The sequence below is a fragment of the Loxodonta africana genome, chromosome 7 (assembly GCF_030014295.1).
Source record: "Loxodonta africana isolate mLoxAfr1 chromosome 7, mLoxAfr1.hap2, whole genome shotgun sequence".
In the NCBI taxonomy this organism is placed as follows: Eukaryota; Metazoa; Chordata; class Mammalia; order Proboscidea; family Elephantidae; genus Loxodonta; species Loxodonta africana.
In genome coordinates, this window is record NC_087348.1 from 87,624,486 (window position 1) to 87,644,280 (window position 19,795).

Genomic DNA, 19,795 nt, shown 5'->3' on the forward strand with positions numbered 1-19,795 from the left:
GCATCCATACCCATACTTGAGTTCATATACCCAAGAGACATGCACATACTTGCCCCCCATAAACACACTCAATCATCCCAACACACATACAGATTTTTGCTCACCAATAGGAACACATGTTTGCTAATTGGAGGTGGGGGTGTCCAGGGCCCAGTGGGAGCACTCCACAGTGGGTGCTGGGGCCGCAAAGGGGACTGAAAACCCAGCACAGCCTCCACCCCTCCCCACCAAGTTTTGTTGACATGGCTAATTGCATCAAGGCCTGTTCCCATGTAAGGAGCCGGTGTGACTGGTGCAGCTGGGGGGGAAGAGTGGGCACAAATCAGGCATCAAATACCAGAGACCAAGGGCTGCTTCCTTCTCAAAGGGATTTATTATCCCAGAATTGAAGAAAAGAGCAAGAGAGTCCACACAAAGCATCTACAATCAAGGCTCCTTGAGCTGTGAGCTGCAGAGACCCAAAGCTGAGCCGCAAAGCTCTGCACCTGGCCAGTATAGTTAGTCCGCAGACAGCCTTCCTCTGACCGTATCTCAGTCAGGCCCTATTATTCCTTGCAGGGTTCCCTGGTTACCACTTGCTAGCATTTGCCATACTTGGCAATTCTATCTTTATTTTTGTGCACTTCCCCTCCACCCCAACGGACTGGATGATCTATGAAAGCAGGAGGTTTCCTGGTCTATCTTAGCCATTGCTGTGTTCCCACCTAGCACGCAGTGCCCGGCACGTAGTGAGCACTCAAGAAATGCTTCTTCAGTTGCTGGGTGGATGGGTGGATGGTTGAGTGAACTGATGTATACCAAGAGCAGAGGCTCAGTGAAGGGTATGGGGCTTGTTGAGAAGGGAGCTGGCAACTTGGACCTCCCAAAAGATCTGCCCTGTGGCACCCCCTCTACCCTCTGCACTGTCTGCCCTCAGGATCCAGTACCAGCTGGAGGGCCTGGGACTGCTTGTGCTGCCTCTGGGAAGATGTAAGATCCTGTGGCCAAAGAGTGCTGGGGGTGGGGCAGCAGGACAGGACCTGGTAGATGTGTATGCACTGGGAGGTGGGCTAGGGTGGAGGGGTGGGGAGTAGAGGGCTCCAGGGGAAGTGCTTGTCTACATGAGTGGGAAGGTGCAGGCATGGAGGAGAGGCAGAGCTGTGAATAACAACAAACATCTTTCAAGAGCTCTCAACTTCCCAGGGTATTCTAGGGGATGTGGGCAGGGTTGTCGGCAATTTCTCTGGACAGCCAAAGGCCCAGAGAGCATGTTCCTCAATAGTATGTACCCCATACTTCTACTTAACCCTGATCACACTTTTCTTCCCACCTGCCTTTGCTCATGCTGTTCCCTTTGTCTGGAATACCCTTTCCCTTCTCTGCCTGTTGACCTCCTACCCATGCCCCCAAAATCCAAAACCAAACCCATTGCTATTGGGTGAATTCCAACTCACAGTGATGCTATAGAGCAGAGTAGAAGTGCCCATAGGTTTTCCAAGGAGCAGCTGGTGGATTCAAACTACCAACCGTTTGGTTTACAGTCAAACACTTAACCACTGCTCTTAACCAGGGCTCCCCATGCCCTAAAGCCCCAGTCAAATGCCACCTCCACTGTGACGCCTTCTCTGCTCTACCACCAGAGCACCAGGTGGCAGCATTTATTTGGCCTGTGGAGGCCTGAGGGCATCCCTGCCTTCCCCAGACTGAAAGCCCCTAGAAGGCAGAGGTGGGTCTGACTCCTTTCTCTGCCCCAGCACCCAGCCCGGGGGGTGACCCAGAGCAGCATTCTACAAAGGTAGGTTGACTGTAACACACATACTGGCTTTTCTTCCCCTAGGAGAAAGCTGAAGCCTGGACTCCGGCTTCAACCAAGGTGTGCAGCAGCCATGGCAGCCATGGCAGCCATGCCCCTGCCCATATAGTGACCAACCTTCCAAATGGCTTCCCCTTGCAGGAGCTGCTTCCCTTTGGCTCAAGGCCTCACGGTCTCAATATACGGAACCTGGCACCCCCAGCTCTGGCACAGATTAGGATCAAAGGAGGGAGGAAGCACCTCCATGAGAACTCTGCCAACAGCAGATCCGTTGAGGGAACAGAAGCTGGGGGTGGTGAGGAGCAGCTTGTGGGAAAAGCCAGGAAGGGACCACAGCACCCTCACTCAGGCAGATGGGGAGGAGGAGACCAATCCTACTACCCCAGCCCTCCCCTCCTTCCTCTCCCTTGCAGCTGCCTCCAACTCCCCCCTGCCCCCAACCACTTCCCCACCAGCAGCTCAGGAAAGGTCAGACGCCTTGGAAACCTTTAGTTCTGTTTTAATGAGCCCAGGAAGAGTCCCCTGGGTGCACCAAGGCCGGCTCATTTATCTGTCCGTGCCCAAAGCCTGTCCCTTATTGGAATGGCAGTCACCTCAGTGGAAGCAGGCCCCCAATTATGGCGATTTGGGGGCAGTAACCCTTCCGTTCCCAGGACAGGACAAGGATTTTGAGCCGGAAACCCTGGTGGCGTAGTGGTTAAGTGCTACAGCTGTTAACCAAAAGGTCGGCAGTTTGAATCTGCCAGGCGCTCCTTGGAAACTCTACGGGGCAGTTCTACTCTGTCCTATAGGTCGCTATGAGTCGGAATCGACTCGATGGCAGTGGGTTTGGTTTGGGTACTCCCATACTGGAAACCTTGGTGGCGTAGTGGTTAAGAGCTATGGCTGCTAACCAAAAGGTTGGCAGCTCAAATCCAGCAGGCATTCCTTGGAAACTCTATGGGGGCAATTCTACTCTGTCCTATAGGAATCGACTCAACGGCAACAGGTTTGGTTTTTGGTTTTTGGTTTTTGGTTACCCCATACTGGAGGCAGGAGACCTGGGTTTAATTCTCAGCCAACACACTTCGTGCACAGCCAGCACTTTCGGTCAGTGGGGAATCATGTGTTGCTATGATGCTGAGCAGATTTCAGCAGGGCTTCCAGACTAAGATGAACTAGGAAGAAATGCCTGGAAATACACTTCTGAAAATCAGCCAGTGAAAACCCTGTGGATCACGGGGTAGCACAGGAGTGAACAGCATTTCTTTCTGTGGTGCTTGGGGTCAGCATGAGTCAGGAGCAGAATCCACAGCAGCTAACAAAATCTCCATACTGGAGGGGAGCCTGGAAGACTGGCAGAACCCCGCACTCTCACAAGGCACCGTCAATACCAGCCCTGTGCCAAAAACCAAACCTTTTACTGTCGAGTCGATCCTGACTGCCCCACGGGGTTTCCAAGGAGCACCTGGTGGATTTGAACTGCCAACCTTCTGGTTAGCAGCTGTAGCTCTTAACTACTACGCCATCAGGGTTTCCCTACAATACCAGCCAGGGGAGCAGAAACCCACTGGATCAGAAGGCAGCGGGGAGCTCTGGCCTTGGTTCCCCGTTCAACTCCACCCCGTATAGGGTCCCCTCCACTTTCTGATAATGCTCCTTCCCCTCCCTGTGCATCACCTGCTCCAGGAAGCCCGCCTTAGTTGCCTGGGTTCTGCTCTGGCCTGGGCTGGATGCCCTCCCATGCAGCGCCATCCCCGTGGGCCTCCTCTCCTCAAGACTCTCAGCTCCAGCCACCCGAATCTCTGCCTGGGTTTCCCACACTGTCTCTATTTGTCAGTGCCTTATGTCCCTCTCATCCCTCCTAGTGTCTCTCTGTCACTTCTCACGTCCCTGTATTTGTGCCCTCTCTGGACACTACTGCCCCCAACCCACCCCCCAACCCATGGTAGGGGGAGGTCCCAAAGAGGAGGCAAAGTCAAAGTTGGGCCAAGGGCTGAGCATTCACAGCTCCATGGGGGCTGAGGGTCCAGGTGCAGCTTGTACACCTTGTGCAAATTGCTGACTGGGCCACCGGCTTTGTGCTGCCTACTCAGGGTGGGGCCAAGGACTGGGGTGTGGGAGAAGCCCCAGACTCCTCCCACACCCACATTTCCCACCACTCCAGCAGTTTGCTGCCATCATATCACACACACAAACACACACACACACACCCCAGACAGACTCCATCCACACCTCACTCCCTTGTTCTCCTCCCCCCACCCCACCCCACAACCACCTGGACAGGCTCTTACCAAGATGACACCAGCCACAGCCCCGGCCTCCTTGTCCACCAGCGGTATGACCAGCACTGAGGGGGAGAGGGCAATGAGGTGGTCCTGTGGGGCCAGCGAGGCTCAGAAACACTGAGCCAGACCCAGGGAGGGAGACAAAGACGCAGACAGAGAGAGGCTGGAACAGAGGCACAGAGGGACCCAGAGACCCAGAGAGGCAGAGAGAGGGGCCTGAGGCAGTGATGAAAACAACCACAGAACAACCCCTGCATAGAGGGAAACCCCCTTCACCTGTTAACTCTCTCAAGATCCTCCCAGCAGCCCTGGGAGGCAGGGAGGCAAGTAAGGCTGAGCATTCCTATTTTATAGATTAGGAAACTGAGATCCAGAAAGAGGAAGTGACTTGCCCAAGATCACACAGCAAGTCAGGTTTCCTGACTCCCAGTCTTGTGCACTTTCCACATCGAGACAGAGGACAGAGACCTAGAGAGACTGAGACACGAGGCAGAGAGAGGAGACATGGCGGACAGGGGGCATGGAGAGGAAGAGAGAGAAAAACAGATAATGACAGAGAGAGCATGACAACTACAGCCCCATCTAGCAACAGGCATCAGCACATGGTGACCACAGGCCACTAGCCACTGAGCCCTAGTATGTACCAAACCCTTAACATGCGTTATCTCATTTGAGCCTCCTTGTAGCACCCCCTCAAGGTAGGTACTATTGTTCCCATTTTATAGATCAGGAAACTGAGGTTCAGAGAGGTTAGTAGCACAATAGAGAGAGAATTAGATGGAGGGATTGCTAGAGACACAGAGCAAGACAAAGAATGAGATAGAGAGATGAAAACAGAAGAAGACAGACGTGACCTGGGGATCAGGGGCCACAATCCCTCCCTGCCCCTGCCCAGCTCCCAGCCCTTACCTTGGGTGCCAGGGGCCAGTGGAGCCACCAGTCTGGCCAAGGGCTTCCCTGGCAGGTCTGAAGGGCCCAGTCCATTGCAGCCCAGCCGTTTCTGGGAGATCACAGCCTCTCTGAAAAGAGGACATGAAGCCACCTCTCAAGCCCTGAATCAATGTGCTGGACCCTGCTCATCTGGAAGGGTCTGGACAAGTTCACTTGCTGCAGGGTGGACACGAGGAGGGGCAGGTCACCACAGCCTGTCCTCTGCTGCCTTTCCAGGCAGCAGACGTGGGAAAGGCACACGTGGGATCCAACTCAGATCCCCAGCAACGGGGAGAGTAGAGCAAGTAAAAGCAATGGCATGAGCAAGACTGTCCAAGTTAAGGCCTACCTGCCATTGCTACTCCTTGTATTTAGACAAATGTCCTAACCTCTCTGATTCTCTGAGAGCACTAGTGTGGGGGAGAGTAAAATCCTAACCATCACCATCCTCAGTAAACAATTACAGAGCAACTTTTGGTACCAGGCACAGGAGGCCGACCTCCAGGGATAATCTTTATCACCAAAGCTTTTGCGGCATTTCCTGTGTCTGTGCACTGTCCAAGCAATTTACACAGATTAACTCAAAATTCCCAACAAACCTATGAGTTAGATATTATCGTCATATCTATTTTCAAATGGAGAAACTACACCACAGAGAGGTTAGGTAACCTGTCCAAAGTCACACAGCTAATAAGTGATAGAGCCAGAATTTGAACCCAGGCTGTTGGCACCAGAGCCCATACTCTTCACCACTACACTTGAACCTTCCCAAAGAGCCGAAGGGCACTAGCATGAGTGTCGAGGAGGCAAAAGGCATGTGTGTGATGATGGAAAGGGGAAGCGGGAACTGAGGCAGGGTGGGTTGGAATGGAACAAATGAGTTTCTCTCTGCCCCTACCACACATACCCTCAACCCCAGTCTCTTGCTCTTCCTGCTTAATTATGTGCCTGAATTTTCACCAAATGTCACTCTCTGATGATTAATTGTCCTGGGTCCTTTATCTCTCATGCTGCCTCCACTTAATTGGGTTTGTAGGAACTGCCTGGCCTGGACAAAAGGGACATTTGGGGGGCTGGGACATTGGTGTGTGCATAAGGGGAGCACAGCAAAAGTCAGATGAGGACAAAAGAGGGGGTGGCCTGTAAGTCTCCAAAACAGGGAGGTCAAACCCACTAGAGAAATCGAGGACCAAAGAGGTTGAGCATCTCTTTCAAGATCACACAGCATGGTGAACCAGACTTGTTCATTTCTAGCCCCTTCCACTGGTTCAGAATCTATAAGAACCAGTGGTCCCCCTTCCCCCCACCTTTCAACACTCGCACCCTGGACCTTCAAGACTTCTGGAGTGGTAGGCTCCAGTTCTGGCCTGTCTTTACTGTGCCAGTCATCCCAGGAAGGAATAGAGAGCTAGGGTGGCAGGAGGGCAACAGAAAGCACATTTCCTGATGACTACATCAATGAAGGCTGAGGCTTCATGGAGGCAGGGGCTGCCCTTGGTGACCTTCAGCCAAGCCCCCTTCGCCTGGACCCCATCCAGCCACTTGGCCTCGGACAATCTGGTTATTAGAAAGCCACAAGGTGGCGCTGGTCCCTGCATTGCTAGTCAGTGAGCACTGCAGCCTCATCCCACTGAACCCCAACTCCCCCCTCACCACCCCCTAGATCCAAGGAACCTCTCTTCCCGGGGACCCTAAAGAAGGAATTTGCCCTCAGACTTTTTTTTCTGTACAAAACTCCCTCGTCTGTGCTTGTGGCCTCATGATTTTCTAGTTCCCTCCAGACCCCACATACGCAAGGTCTCTTGGAGGCCTCCCCTGGACGTCACCGAGGTGTCCCAAAGGCAGCCCATGCCATTCTGAACTTACTGCCTCCACCAACCCCAAAGCGGCACAACCGTCCACTCAGTTCCTTTCGGCTGGTCCATAAACTGTCCTAGATGCCTCCCTATTCCTCACCTCCCCCATCTAATGGGTTGAGTCACCTCCTACGTATCTCTTCCCCTGCAGCAGCCTCTCCCCTGCCTCCATACCAAAGCAAGAGCAAATTTTCTATTCTAAAGTCCTAACGGGAGCATTCTACTTAAAAGTCCTTCCTTTCACAGAGCATTTATTCAGGGTCCTTCTGGGTCCAGTTCTGTACTTAGGGCTGAAGATAAGAAGATGAGTTGGATGTCTTCTGACTCAAGGAGACCTAGTATGGTGGGGGACTGACATACAGACACCCACCCTGGAGTCCAGGGATGAGGGCTCTGACAACGGGAAGACAAGCAGGCTCCAGCCTACCCCCGTGCAGCATGGAAGTGGAGTCGGAGAAGGCTTCCTGGAGGAGGCAGTATCTGAGGTGCGACATGCAGAGGTTATGGAGGCCAACAGGAAAGGATGTGCAGGCAGAGGGAGCTGCTTGTGGAAAGCCTCAGAAGAGAGAAAGAATGTGTGTCTGCTGGAAGGTCCGGGCACAAGAAGGCTGGTGTGGCTGGACAGCAGAGAGCAAAGCTGGAGAGGGGCCAGGTGCCTGAGAGGCTGGGCTTGGTCCTGAGGGCAGTGGGAGGCTGGGAGGGATTGGCAGGGGAGTAATGGCTGATCATGCTGGCCGCCTGGGTGAGACTCTCACTAGAGAGGGAAAATTTGAGACCGGAAATCCATGCCCTCAAGCCACCTCACAGCAGACAGCTAAGAAGAGCATTTGCGGGGTCTGGAGGGCAGTACAAATCCTGCAATATGCTCCCCTCCTGCCTCCTGAGCCTTCAGTGGTTCCTGGACAGAGGAGGGACTGGACTGGGCCAGATGAATCTTAACTGGGTCCAGATCCCCCGGCCACACGCTGAGGCCTCTAAGGATCCTCAAGCCTCAAGAAGTCCCTTATCTTGGCACCTTCCTCTACAACCAGCCCTCCCTAGGCCCTGCCACATCCCACAGCCCTGGGCAGGGGTGTTGCAAGCAATGCTCACCTCAATACGCCCTCTCTTCCCTGCTCCCCCAGCCCCTTTCCTCCTCTGCACTACCCTTCCCAAAACTGCTGTCCCCCTGGTGCTCCAAAGTGCCCATAGGCTGGAAAGGAGGGGGGCGCCAAGGCTGATCCCCCTACCCACACAGACGGGGTGGGGCTTTGTTTACTGCTCAGACTCCCCCCATTGGACCTCTCCTCAATTCAGAACCCCCTCCCTGCCTCCTCTACTCCTTCTCTCCAACCCTGTGCCCCACCTTCCAGGATGGTGCTGGGAGGGGTGGGGCCCCACACCCCAGGGCCAGCTGTCTACGCTGAAGGCTAATGACTCAGCCCTAGGTTCCTGGGTGGTCATGGTCGGCCCCGCTGAAGATAAAGACAGATGGGTAGAGAAGGAAGAGAGGAACGGGTACAGATTTTATGATGGTTTCGTCCCTTTAACAACTATTTGTTTAGTGGAAAAAGGGTAGAAGGAAAGGCTCTCGGTAGTAGGGGTGATGGCCTGGAAGGAGCTAAGTACCTAGGCCTCCATACCAGTCTCTGAGTCATCCTTCTTGGGTGCCGTTCTTTGGTAAGGCCCCATCCCCTTTACTGAGCCCTCATCCCCCTCCCTGAGCCCTCATCCCTCCCTACTGAGCCCCATCTCCCTCACTGAGCCCTCATCTCCTTCACTGAGTCCCATCCCCCTCACTGAACCCCAACCCATGTCCCTTTCTGAGCCTTTATCTCCCTTTCTGAGCCCTCATCCCCCTCACCAAGCCCTCATCCTCCTCACTGAGCCCTCACCCCTCTCACTGAGCCCTCATCCCCTTCACTGATCCCTCATCCCCCATTACTGAGCCCTCATCCCCCTCACTTAGCCTAAACCTCTCTCTGACCGTTTATCTCACTCTTGAAGATAGACCTGGACCCTCTTCTCCCCCTCTCTCTCCCAGAATATGAGAATCCAGACATGCGAATAGATCATCCCCTGGGTCCCCTTAGACAAACCAGAGGGACAGAGAGATATTGCAGTGAGAGGAAACCAGGTTAGCTGTAAGGAAGGACTTTCTCAAGGTTGGGCCCTGGAGCCCCTAAGTGGTAGCTGAAGGCGATAACCAGCTTAGGCTGGTGGGGGTGGCTCAGTTGCAGCTGAAAGGCCTGAGAATTTGCTGCTCTCAGCAGTGGGTAATCAGAGGCTTTAAGATGGCAGAAGACACAATAAGAAGAGGAAGGCGGCAGGGCTGGGGACCGAAATAGGCGGGGAGAGCAGGGTGGGAGGCACCACCAGGAGGGAGGTGAAGCCTTCCAGGAAGACCTTCCTCCAGGCAGCTTTCCCAAATTCTCTCTGGACCTGAGGCTGTATGTCAGCCTTTAGAATGCAGAGCCGGATTCAGAGCAGGGTCAGTCATCGGATATAAGAATGTCCAACATTATCATTTTATAGAAGCGTGGTCCGAGGCCCAGGGCGATTGTGTGGGATTGTGATTGTGGCCTTGCTGTCCTGGATTGCAGGTCTACTGACCCCCAGCCCAGGGCTCTCCCTCCCACCCCCTCTGCATAAGCAAAAGCTGCTCCAGGACTGTTTGTGACAGACCCATCCCTGTCCAGACACCTGTTCTGAAAATTGGAACCTTCTTAGTGAAAAAGAAGGGGGGCTTTCCACATATAGATCAGGCTCAGCTTCTGGAAGAGGGCCTCTAGCTGGGCCACAAAAAATGAGTAAAATGTGGATTGGCTGAGGCTGAGATGGAGCAGAAAAGGACTTTGCAGGGGAAGAAACAGCCTGAGCCTGCTCGAGGAGGCAAGAAAGCCTGACATTTTTGGGGTGAAACCAGACATCTGAGAGCCTGGCGAGTGGTAGGTGGGGCTGGATGGCTGCCAGGGAACTCCTCACCCCCACCTTGGCCCATCTCCACCCTGCCTCTTCTCTCAGCCCATCCTCTGTCCCTTCCCTTGAGCCTTATCTGTCTTTATGATCCAGACTTCACGTCACACATGCTGCTGTTTGCCAGCCCCGCCAGCTCTCCAGGGTGTCCTGGAGAAGCACTCACCCTTCCCTCCCCTCTCCACGCCAACACCCTCCCATCCCACACCAGGCACTGCCAGAGCCTCAGGCTCCATTTCAGCCTGTGGGCAGGTGCCTCCAGCTCCTAATGGGTCCAGAGCCACAGAGGTCACCGTTAGAAAGACCCTGCACACATTTTATAGAAACAGAGGAGGCCAGAAAGGAAGTCATTTTCTCAAGGTCTCCCAATGAGTTAATCGTGTTGGGACTTGGGAGTGGGGGCAACTAGCAATCACTGAGCTTCTACTATGTGCTGGGCACTGTGCTAGCACTTGGCATGTATTATCTCATTAAACCATCATGTTGTTGTTGTTAGGGGCCATCATCAATTTTTACAGGAGCAGATGGCAGGTATTTCACTCTGGAGCTGGGTGGGCTCAAACTGCCCACCTTGCAGTTAGCAGTCAAGCACTTAACCATTGCACCACCAGGGCTCCTTTAAACCATCAGAGCAAGCAGATACATAGGCCCTACTCTTATCTCTATTTTATAGATGAGAAAACAGATTAAGGGAGGGGACATAGTGAGGTGGGGATGAGTCTGGGCTAGAATCCAGGCCTGTCTGACCTCCATTCCAGTGCTCTTGCATCTTCCACATACCGAAATCTCAAGCCCTGATTCTGCTGGAAGCTCCCAAGAGCAGAGCTCAGCCGCCCTGAGGCCCCGAAGCCCTAGCTGTGGAGGTGGGCGCACCACCAGACACGGAGTGGGCAGGCAGAAAACAGATTTCAGGACGGAGAGAACTGGACCCCACCCCTAATCCTTGCCTGCCTGAAAGAACTTTGATCTCTCTGTCCCTGGGGACATCCCCCTGCCCGCAATCCTCAAGCCCCCTTGCCCTCCTCAGCCTCCTGGAATCTCTGAGCCCTGTTTCCCAGCAGGCACTCACCTCCCCACTGTCACTGAGCTCCAGGCTAATTGCATTTGAGTATTCACTTTTAATTGCTTTTCTGGTACCTTTTCAAAAGGCTTTCCTGAGTCTGAAGTGGCTGGGGGCGGGGAGAATGCTGACAGGACCCCCGATACAGAGCATCTGAGCCTCTCAAAGATGCCTCAACCACGCCCCCTCTCAGCCTGCAGCAGAGAGCCTGGCAGGAGCGTTTGCAGGGGCTGCAGGGGCAGCCAACCCTGCAGGATGCTCGCCTTCTGCCTTCTGAATTGTCATCCTGCACCCCTGCCTGCCCCAAGGAGGCCTCCCCAGGCTGCTCCAGGGAGCCATCCTGGAGGGGCAAGCTCGTATTAAGCAAAGTTCTTCAGAGTTAGGGGTTAGGGGCACTGGCTCAAGGAGAAAAAGGGCCATTATAACATTTTTTCCTTTAAGATCCTGAAGACCTTCCAGCGCTATCCCACCATGTTACAGATGAGACAGTGGAGGCTGGAGGGGGAGAGTGACTGGCTTGGTTCACATAGTTCTTGCAGGGAAGAATTGTCAGGAAATGCTGAAACGGAAAGTGTCACCCACCCACATACCCGCATGGGGAATCAAGCAGGAGAACAGGAGGTGGGAGGACTCTGAGCTATCAGAGAGGCACCAACCATTTCCATGGAAACAGCAGGGGTTGGGGGCCAGCATCCTAGAATCCAGGGTTCCCAGGTGCCAGGAGGGGCCTCAAGACCCCGGGCCCAGCATCCCCCAGCAGGAACTCTTTCCAAGGTTTCTGTGGAAGGCGAGGGTCTTCCCCAGACTAAATTGTTTTGTTTTGGGATTCCATTGAGTTGGTTCCAACTCATAGCGACCCCATGTGTTACAGAGTAGAACTGCCCCCTTAGGGTTTTCTTGGCTGTAACCTTTACGGAAGCAGATCTCCAGGCCTTTCTCCCATGGGGCAGCTGGGTAGATTGGAACCACCAATCTTTTGGTTAGCAGCTGAGCACTTAGCTGTTGTACTACAACGTCTCCTTCAGCCTCAGCTACTATCTAAAAAAGCCACATCACTGGTTTGCTTGACCTGTTAGAACAGCCTTCCTCACAGGGAGGGGAAAGCTGCCTCTGGTCACCTCCACTGCTACCCACTGTGCCCTCAGCTCCTGATTCCTTACTCCCTGGGCCCTTTCATGCTGAGAAGGCAGTGGTCATGTCTTCCAGGGTCAGCCCTCCTTCTGACAAGCATTTCAGCCCTTCAACACTTTCTCATCTGACAAATTTTACTTCCCCTTATTGACCCCTGAATGTCCAGGAGCCAGGATGCCCATGTCGCAGGCCTGGCTCTGCCTCGCACCAGGTATGTGACTTGAACACATCTCATGACGTTTGCCCATCCGGAAAGTGAGGAGTCTGAACTCAGTGGGTTCAGAGGTTTTAGGGGCCCATAGAGTGCTGAATCCATGATCCTAAAATCAGTGACTCTGACATTCTATCATAATCATAATAATACCAAACACTTGTTGTGTGCCATTGAGTCGGTTCTGACTCATAGCGACCCCGTTGGACAGAGTAGAACTGCCCCATAGGGTGTTCTAGGCAGATCACCAGGTTTTTTCTCCTGAGGAGTGGTTGGTGAGTTCAAACCACTGACCTTTCACTTCGCAACCAAGTGCTTAACCACTGTGCCACCAGGGTGCTTACCAAACACTTAGCATATATTATGGATCAGGCCCGTAAGTGATTTATACGTTAAACTCATGTAATGACCCTATGAAATACGTACTATTATTATCACCATTTTACAAACAAGAAAACTAAGGCGCAGAAAAGATAAGGAACTTGGCCAAGGTTAGACAGCTAGTAAACAGGGAGTTGGGGCTTGAACCCAGGCAGTCAGGCCCCAGATCCCACAGCTGGACACAGCCTCTGATTTCCCTGTTCTCAGACACAGGGGTACTGACACCATGGGCTCCTACAGGCCCAGCGTTCTGTGATTCCTAGCCCAGCCTCACAGGCAGATCTCAGAGCTTGCTGGATTCTAACCAATAAACACTGTAGCTCCAACATTCTGAGATTTTGCTCTGAGGAAGAGACTGCAGCAATTTAGAACTATGATGAGAAAACCTACCAGTTGGCACTTTCCCTGTGCCTATCCACTTCCCCAAAATGAGGGAACACATTTCTTCTCTCTCCTATGCTGGAGGCCAGCCACTGAGCCAAGGAACAGCCCTCTGGCAGGGATGCTGAGGTCAAGGTTGGATGGGGAGGATCAGACCAGATGCCCGTGGAGGGTGCCCCAGCCCGGAGAATCCTTGACTGTTCAGAGGACAGTGGGGATGGGGAGAATAGCTTACCGGACTTTCCCCTCCTGGAGCAGCTCATGCGGAGGGTCCTCACACACCAGCCTGGACTCCCCATCCAGCAGGTAGGTGTAGACCGTCTCCTAGGACAGAAGGCACTCATGAGACCCTGTGGAGAGACCCTCTCATCCCGTATACAGGGGTCTGGGTGGCAAGGTCATCAGACCCTCCGGGAGTGGGTTTCAGGCATTTGTTTGTCCGTCTGTCTGTTTTTATTCCCCAGGTGGTTCTAACGCTCTGCCAGGGTGGAAAACACCTTATGAATGGAGCACCTCCCCCTCTCTTCTTGGAAGAAGTTCTGGCCATGAACCTGCTGACTTTCCTTACTTATGACACTAAATCCAAGGCTCTGGGGGAAGGGCTGAGGGGCAGACAGATCACCCCCTCCCAAGGAAATTTCCCCGCATTCAGCAACTAATAACTAAGCATCTACTGCTGGAGGGGCTGAGAATGTTCCCGGAAGCTTACCTCCTCCCTCCAGGGAAACAGACACCTCTATAAGAAACTACACAACCATGACCTGAGCCAGAGCACTACACCCACCCTTGGGTGGAGGCCTGGGAGGGCTTTCTGGAGGAAGTGGCCTTTAAGCTGTAACTGGAGTGGGAATTAGACACATTCTGGCAGGGGACTGGGTACAGAAGACACGGCTCCTGGGCAGAGCAGCACGTTTGTAGCTCCAGAAGTGTAAAGGGCACAAGCATTTCTGGGACTGACCAGGGCGGGGAGGGCTGGGCCTGGAAGTCAGCAGGGCCTGAGCTGGAAGGGCTTTGTAAACCCAGCTGGGGAAGGATGACAGGGTTGCTGATCGGCAGTGAGCCGGGAGAGAAATGAGCAGATTTGCATTTTGGAAAGATCGTTCCCCAGAGTGGGATCAAAGCTCTGCTCGAAGATTGTCAAGTCTTTGGTTCGTTGATCTGTGCTCCCCAAGGACCCAGAGCGGGCTCAGGCCTCAGTTCTGGACCATGTCTTGGCAGAAGTAGTTGCCCTCACTGACCCACAGGCCAAAATCCACATTTCCTCCAAGCAAGATGTGCTACCCTTAGGAATCCACAACCAAGCTCCATTCAACACAGCCTTGCTGAGCATCTCCACTGCCAGTGCTGTGTCTGACTTAGGTAAGGTCAAGACACCAGTCCCTGCCTGAAGGAGTGTACTCCAGTGACGGAGGCACCCACATGCCCAGCCAAGTATCTGGGAGGGGCTGGGAGGCAGGGAGGACAGGAGAGGGTTCTCCTGCCTGCTGAGGGTATCAGGGAGGGCTTCAGTGGAAGGTGACATTAGAGCTGGGTGGAATTCTCAGCAGAAGCAGTGGCCTTCAGTGACTGGAGAGTCCACAATCGGCCAGGGGCTCCTATAGGCCTTGGAGTCCCCAGCCAGCCCCCAGGAGGTGCCCCAGCCAATACTTCCAGAGACACCAAGCAAAGCTTCGTTGGGTGGGGTGGGAATGAATAGGCCTGAAGGGGGTGGGGGGCAGATACAGTCAAGGTCTGGGGTCCCCTTGTCCTCCTGGGATGAGGGTCAAGGTGAGGAGTTCAGGGGTAAAGGAATCAGTGAGAAGGAGGCTACCCACTCCTCATCTACACCTAGCCTACTTGTTGTCATCTGACCCTGCCTGCAGCCCGGGGGAGGCCTGAGGGATTTGGCCCAAAGGGGTTAAGAGACCATCCAAGGGACACCAGGCAAAGAGGGGTGATAATTCATGGAGGGGTGGGGGGCACAGATCCTCACTTCCGGGATGTCCTTCTGTCTCCCAGCCCCTTACTCACGGCCTCCTGGGTTAAAATTAGCCGAGTTTATCAGAGAGAGGGAGGGAAACATTTCAGACACATCAGCACCATCTGTGTTCGGGGCTGCCTGCCACAATGGGTGCTAATGAGGGAGCCAGGTGCCAGCTCCCCGCCCCTCCCTGGGGGATAGGCAGACCCCCCCCCCCACTTCCCCACCCTTCCCTGGCAGCTGAGCAGACCCCCCAGCTCCCCTTCCCTCCCTGGGGCTGAGCAAACCCTTCAGCTCCCTCACCTCCCGAAGGGCTGAGCCTTCTTTGCAATCAAGCCAGGGCTCCCCAAGGTCAGGGCCCTGGTAACTCATACAGGTCTCTTGAGTGGGCCAGGGTAGATATTTCCCCCTGTCCCGTGAACCCAGTTGCCTCCACCACAGCTGTCTTCCCAGCTCCCAGGTTTCGGGGGACAATTAACCCAACGTGGGGCATTCATGAGGTGAAGACCTGGCCAGTCACTTCTTCCTCCCCCCTCCCAGGGCAACCTAAGTGGCCACAGAGAGGCCCAGGGCAGCCCTGTGGATGCTAACCCGCCAGTCTCCCCACCCTACCTTTCCAGATGTGCCTCCACCCACCCTGGGCCAGATGTTACCTCAGTCCCATCCCTCTCCGGGAAGATTTATTTTTGGGTGCCAACACACCACCCACTTCCTACCAATTTCACGCTCAATAAAGCTTGCTCATTAGCCCTTCTCTTGGGCTGTGAACTTCTAGGAGGTTTTAGGGAAGGCAGAACTGAGGAGATAGAGTGGGGGTGCTTAGGGGCCAAGCCCTGTTTGTTTCTGTCATCCTGTGTGACGTTGGGGGATGCACCCTCCCTCTCTGGGCCTCTGGTGGTTCATTCATCAGCAGATCCAAGGACGATGGGCCCTGGCAGGAAGCAGGGGTCATATTCTGAATTAGCTGTCTTTCCTGGAGTAGAGGCTGCCTTTGGCTGGTGTCTAGAGTAGAAGAGAGGACATTCCAGGCCTCTGGGACTCAATTTGGGCATTTCCTGCTCCAGAACGTCTTCCATGTCCCTTAGGCTGGATCACACCCTCCTCCCCAGGCTCCCATAGTGCCCTGCTTTCCTCTGTCTGGCACAACTGAGACCCTGATGCTTTGGGCCTCAAGGGCCAGTTTATCCATCATCCTACCTAAGGAATGAACTGTGGCCAGTGGAGCCAGGGTGGGGAGTGGCCTGGTGCAGCTGAAGGGGAACACAGTCCAGGCAACAATGGTCACCACCCTCTACCTGCCCCAAACCTGTGACCTCATCCACAGTGTTGTGACCTCTTCCAGAGAGAAGCTTAAAAGTTGCTGGAGGTCATCTTGTCCAGTCTCCTGTCTCCAGACAGAACACCTTAACCCAGTGCAGACCCATTTATCAAGGCTTAACCCATTTCAGCATGTTCCAGACCTTTTATACAGGAAGTTCTTCTACATGTCTACCCTCAGCCACTCTTGCTGCACAGATTCCAAAACCTACCTGACTCCACCTTGTCCTAGTTGTATTATCCTAGGTGAATCCCTTCCATCTTTAAGACATGATTTTTCCAGTTAACCTCTAAGACTCTTTGGCCCAGACATTCCAGGATTCCTATATAAGTTCATTCTTTGGGGCTTGGCCTAGTTTAATTCCTCCTCCTCCAGGAAGGCTTCTCAGAACATACACCCAAACCCTTCAGTTCCTTATGAGATTCATCTAGGCAGGGACCCTGTCTCTTCCTTCTTCCTCAACCCTATGTGAGATCCAGCACAGAGCTGGGCAAAGTTTGCCTAAAGGGTGGGCAAGTGTGGGGCAAGGGTTAGCACCTACCACTCTGGGGAGCACAGCTGACAGGGCCTCCTTGACAGCCTGTTGAAGGCCCGCAATGTCGATGACAGAGCCTAAGCTCAGCAAAGCATCCTGGAAGAAAGGAAAGAGCAGTGAGGGGCGTCAGCGGGCAGATCAGGGAACCCCAGGGCAGCCCCATCTGCCCAGAGGGCCGTGAACATGAACCCCGCAGCTTAGACTTAGAGACTGAGGCTTTTAGACAGTCGAATACTGTGGTCTTAGGATCTCAGAATCAGTCTCAAGGCCACAGAATGTCCAAGTTGGATGCGCATCTTCTAATCCAGTCCCCTCATCTTCCAATGGGGAAACAAAAGCTCCAAGAAGGGCCAGGGACTTAGCAAAGGCCTTCCAGTGAGTCAAGAGGTCAAGCCTGGATCCACCCCAGGTGTCTTATCCTTTAATCAAGGACAAATGCTGGCATGGTAGGTAAAGCACAAGCCTCCACATAAAAACAAAGGCAGTAAACCAAAATAAACCAATTTGAATCCTAGCTCCACTATGTATTAGAATGTGTGTCTCGGGCAAGTCACTGAACCTCAATCTTCTTATTTATAAATTGGAAACAACTGTAGCTATCCCCCCAACAGGCTGACATGAAATCAAGATGAAACTGAGCAATTAAAGCACCTCACGGACTGTCTAGCCCAGAGTAGGTACTCAGTTGAGTGTTCGTTGACACTGGGTCCCAGCTTTCCCCAGAAGGGAGGGGTCTCACCCCGTCTCATTTTCCAACCTAGTGAGGGGCTGTCCTGGGAGTAGCATGAGTCTAAGAGATGTGTGAGCTCACAAGGTGGGAGGAGTACAGCTGGGCCATCCCTGGCAACCACAGGAGAGAAAGGAGAAGTCAGCCTTGACTGCCTCACAGCCTTCCGCTCCCAGGATCAGGTCTTGTCCTTGGAGAGCCGGAACAGAGACAACAAAGGTTCCCACTTCTCGCTCTATTAACTTGGCCAGAGCCACAGGGATCAAAGAGAAAGGTAACAGAACAAAGAATCCAGAGCCAAGGCAGGATCATGACTCACACCATCCACTCAGCCATGCCCTCCTCCAGCCCTTGGAAGTCCTTTCTGGTGTCTTCCCTGTGGATGGCTGGGTTTGTGTTCAAAAGGCAAAGGGATTGACTATAGGATGGAGGAGACATAGCTTGGCCCCCTTTCATATGAAGACCATAAGTGATCAAGAATCTTAGTGGACCACAAGCTCAGCACAAGCCCACAGTGTAAGCACGGCTGGTAAAAGGTGAAATGCTCAGGCTGTATTAATAAAGATCTGTTAACCCAGATAAGGAAGATTATGGTTCCCCCACTTCTCTAGGTTAGCCAGACCCTACCTAGTGCATTGTGTCCCAGGTGAGGACAAGATGAGACGCATCCAAAGGAGATGGCTCATATAAGAAGTGAACTGAAAACCAAGTCCTGTCTGTGACTAAGGCTGGAGAACCTGGGGGTAGCCAGCCTAAAACAGAGCAGACTCAGAAGTCTCAGTCTCTGACTCCAATCTCTCAGACCCTCCTGGGCAAGGAGACTTGGCTCTGTGGCCCCAGGGACAGCCTGGGGACCTATAAGATACCGCAGAGGCTGGCCTCGGCCCAGTGGGAAGAAGGACCTTCTTCCAGACAGAGCCATCCTACAAAGGCAGAAGCCACCAGGAGGAAGGGGGAGGGAGGGAGGAAGTGAGCTCCCCATCCCTGAGAGGGTACAAGAATGAGCTGAATGCCCATTTGTTCAAGAGGCTGCAGAGGGGAGTTCTGCATTGGGGTCTAGATTTCAGCCCCAGATTTCAACCTTGGGTGAAATTTCACTCCTTGGCTGCAGTTTCCCCCACCCCCACCCCCACCCCCACCCAATCCTATGCTTCCAGGAGAGGGGGCGGCATGAAATTTCTCCCTGAACGCTGATCACTCAGCGTTGCTCTCCCCAACCCCCAGGCTCCTTTTGGTTCCTCGTACTGCTCAAGATGTGAAGACACATCTTGGTCTCTGCCTTAGGACATTGGAAGCTGCTCATTCCCAAAAATACAATCACCAAGCTGCATCTGTTGTTCTTTGACTCTTAGGCACCTCATACCCCAGTTCACATACCCTCTATGCTGCACATGCACAGCCACACAGCCACAAACCACCAGATCCCTGCAGAAACACCCCAGCATGCCTTCAGATACCCTCTAGCCACACACACTCACAGGTCCTAATGGGTGCAGCTATTTCTTCGCGCATTCAGGGGCAAGGGCTCAAGTAATACCTGCACACACCTGTATACACATATGGTAGTGTGACCTTTCAATGTCAATTCTTCAGACTAACAAAGGGAGGAAGAACCAATGCCCCAGATAATCCCAAAATAAAATCTGCCAGACCCAGGCTCCTGAAACTGGGGCTCCAAGGGTGGGAGCCCAAAAGGTGGAGATGATTTAGGTCAATTCCTGGAGGCAAGGGGGTTGGCAAGCTGACCCCTGAGAGCCCCTGCCCTTCTGTGGAGTCTGATACGTGTGTGATGTAGAAATTGGGGAAAAGAGGCCAAGGCAATGACGGATTGAGTTTTGATGTTGGTGGAGAAGATTTCCAAAGTCACAAGCTTAAGACAACTAAGTCTCCCCATTTGACAGATGAGGAAACTGAGGCACCAAGAGTGACCCATCTGTGGTCAGCCAGCCTGTCAGGCCAGGTCCAGAATTCAAGTGTCTGGCTCTCCAGCCCCAGCCTGGCAGGAGTATCCCTCCCCCAGCTGCATGCCTGCACCCCTCCCCCCAACTCCCACCCCAGGGGACTTAGAAGAGTTTGTCCTTTGTTCTGATTGGTGGGCTCCTCGACCTGTCCTTTGCTTCAATTGGGTGATGCCCTGACCTGTCCTTTTCTGGAATTGGTGGATGCCTGTCTGGCCTTTGTTCTGATTGCTCAGTTTTCTGCGACTCTTCAGGCCAGGTAGGGTAATGGTGGGGAGCTGGAGTGGGAAAGGAAACTTGGGGAGGGCTGAGGCAATAACAAGGACGGGCATT

The 19,795-nt window shown here is 53.5% G+C and overlaps 1 protein-coding gene across 1 annotated transcript in view; it reads right to left on the bottom strand.

Annotated features, from left to right (window-relative positions):
* Positions 1-19,795, bottom strand: part of PDE2A (phosphodiesterase 2A) — a 68,666-nt gene that overhangs the window by 18,547 nt on the left and 30,324 nt on the right. Inside the window, exons 3-6 of the mRNA XM_064288656.1 lie at positions 16,784-16,873; positions 13,200-13,288; positions 4,969-5,078; positions 4,066-4,121 (exon numbers count right to left, since the gene is read on the bottom strand). Coding sequence (XP_064144726.1) covers positions 4,066-4,121; positions 4,969-5,078; positions 13,200-13,288; positions 16,784-16,873 — 345 coding nt within the window. The remainder of the gene's footprint in view (positions 1-4,065; positions 4,122-4,968; positions 5,079-13,199; positions 13,289-16,783; positions 16,874-19,795) is intronic.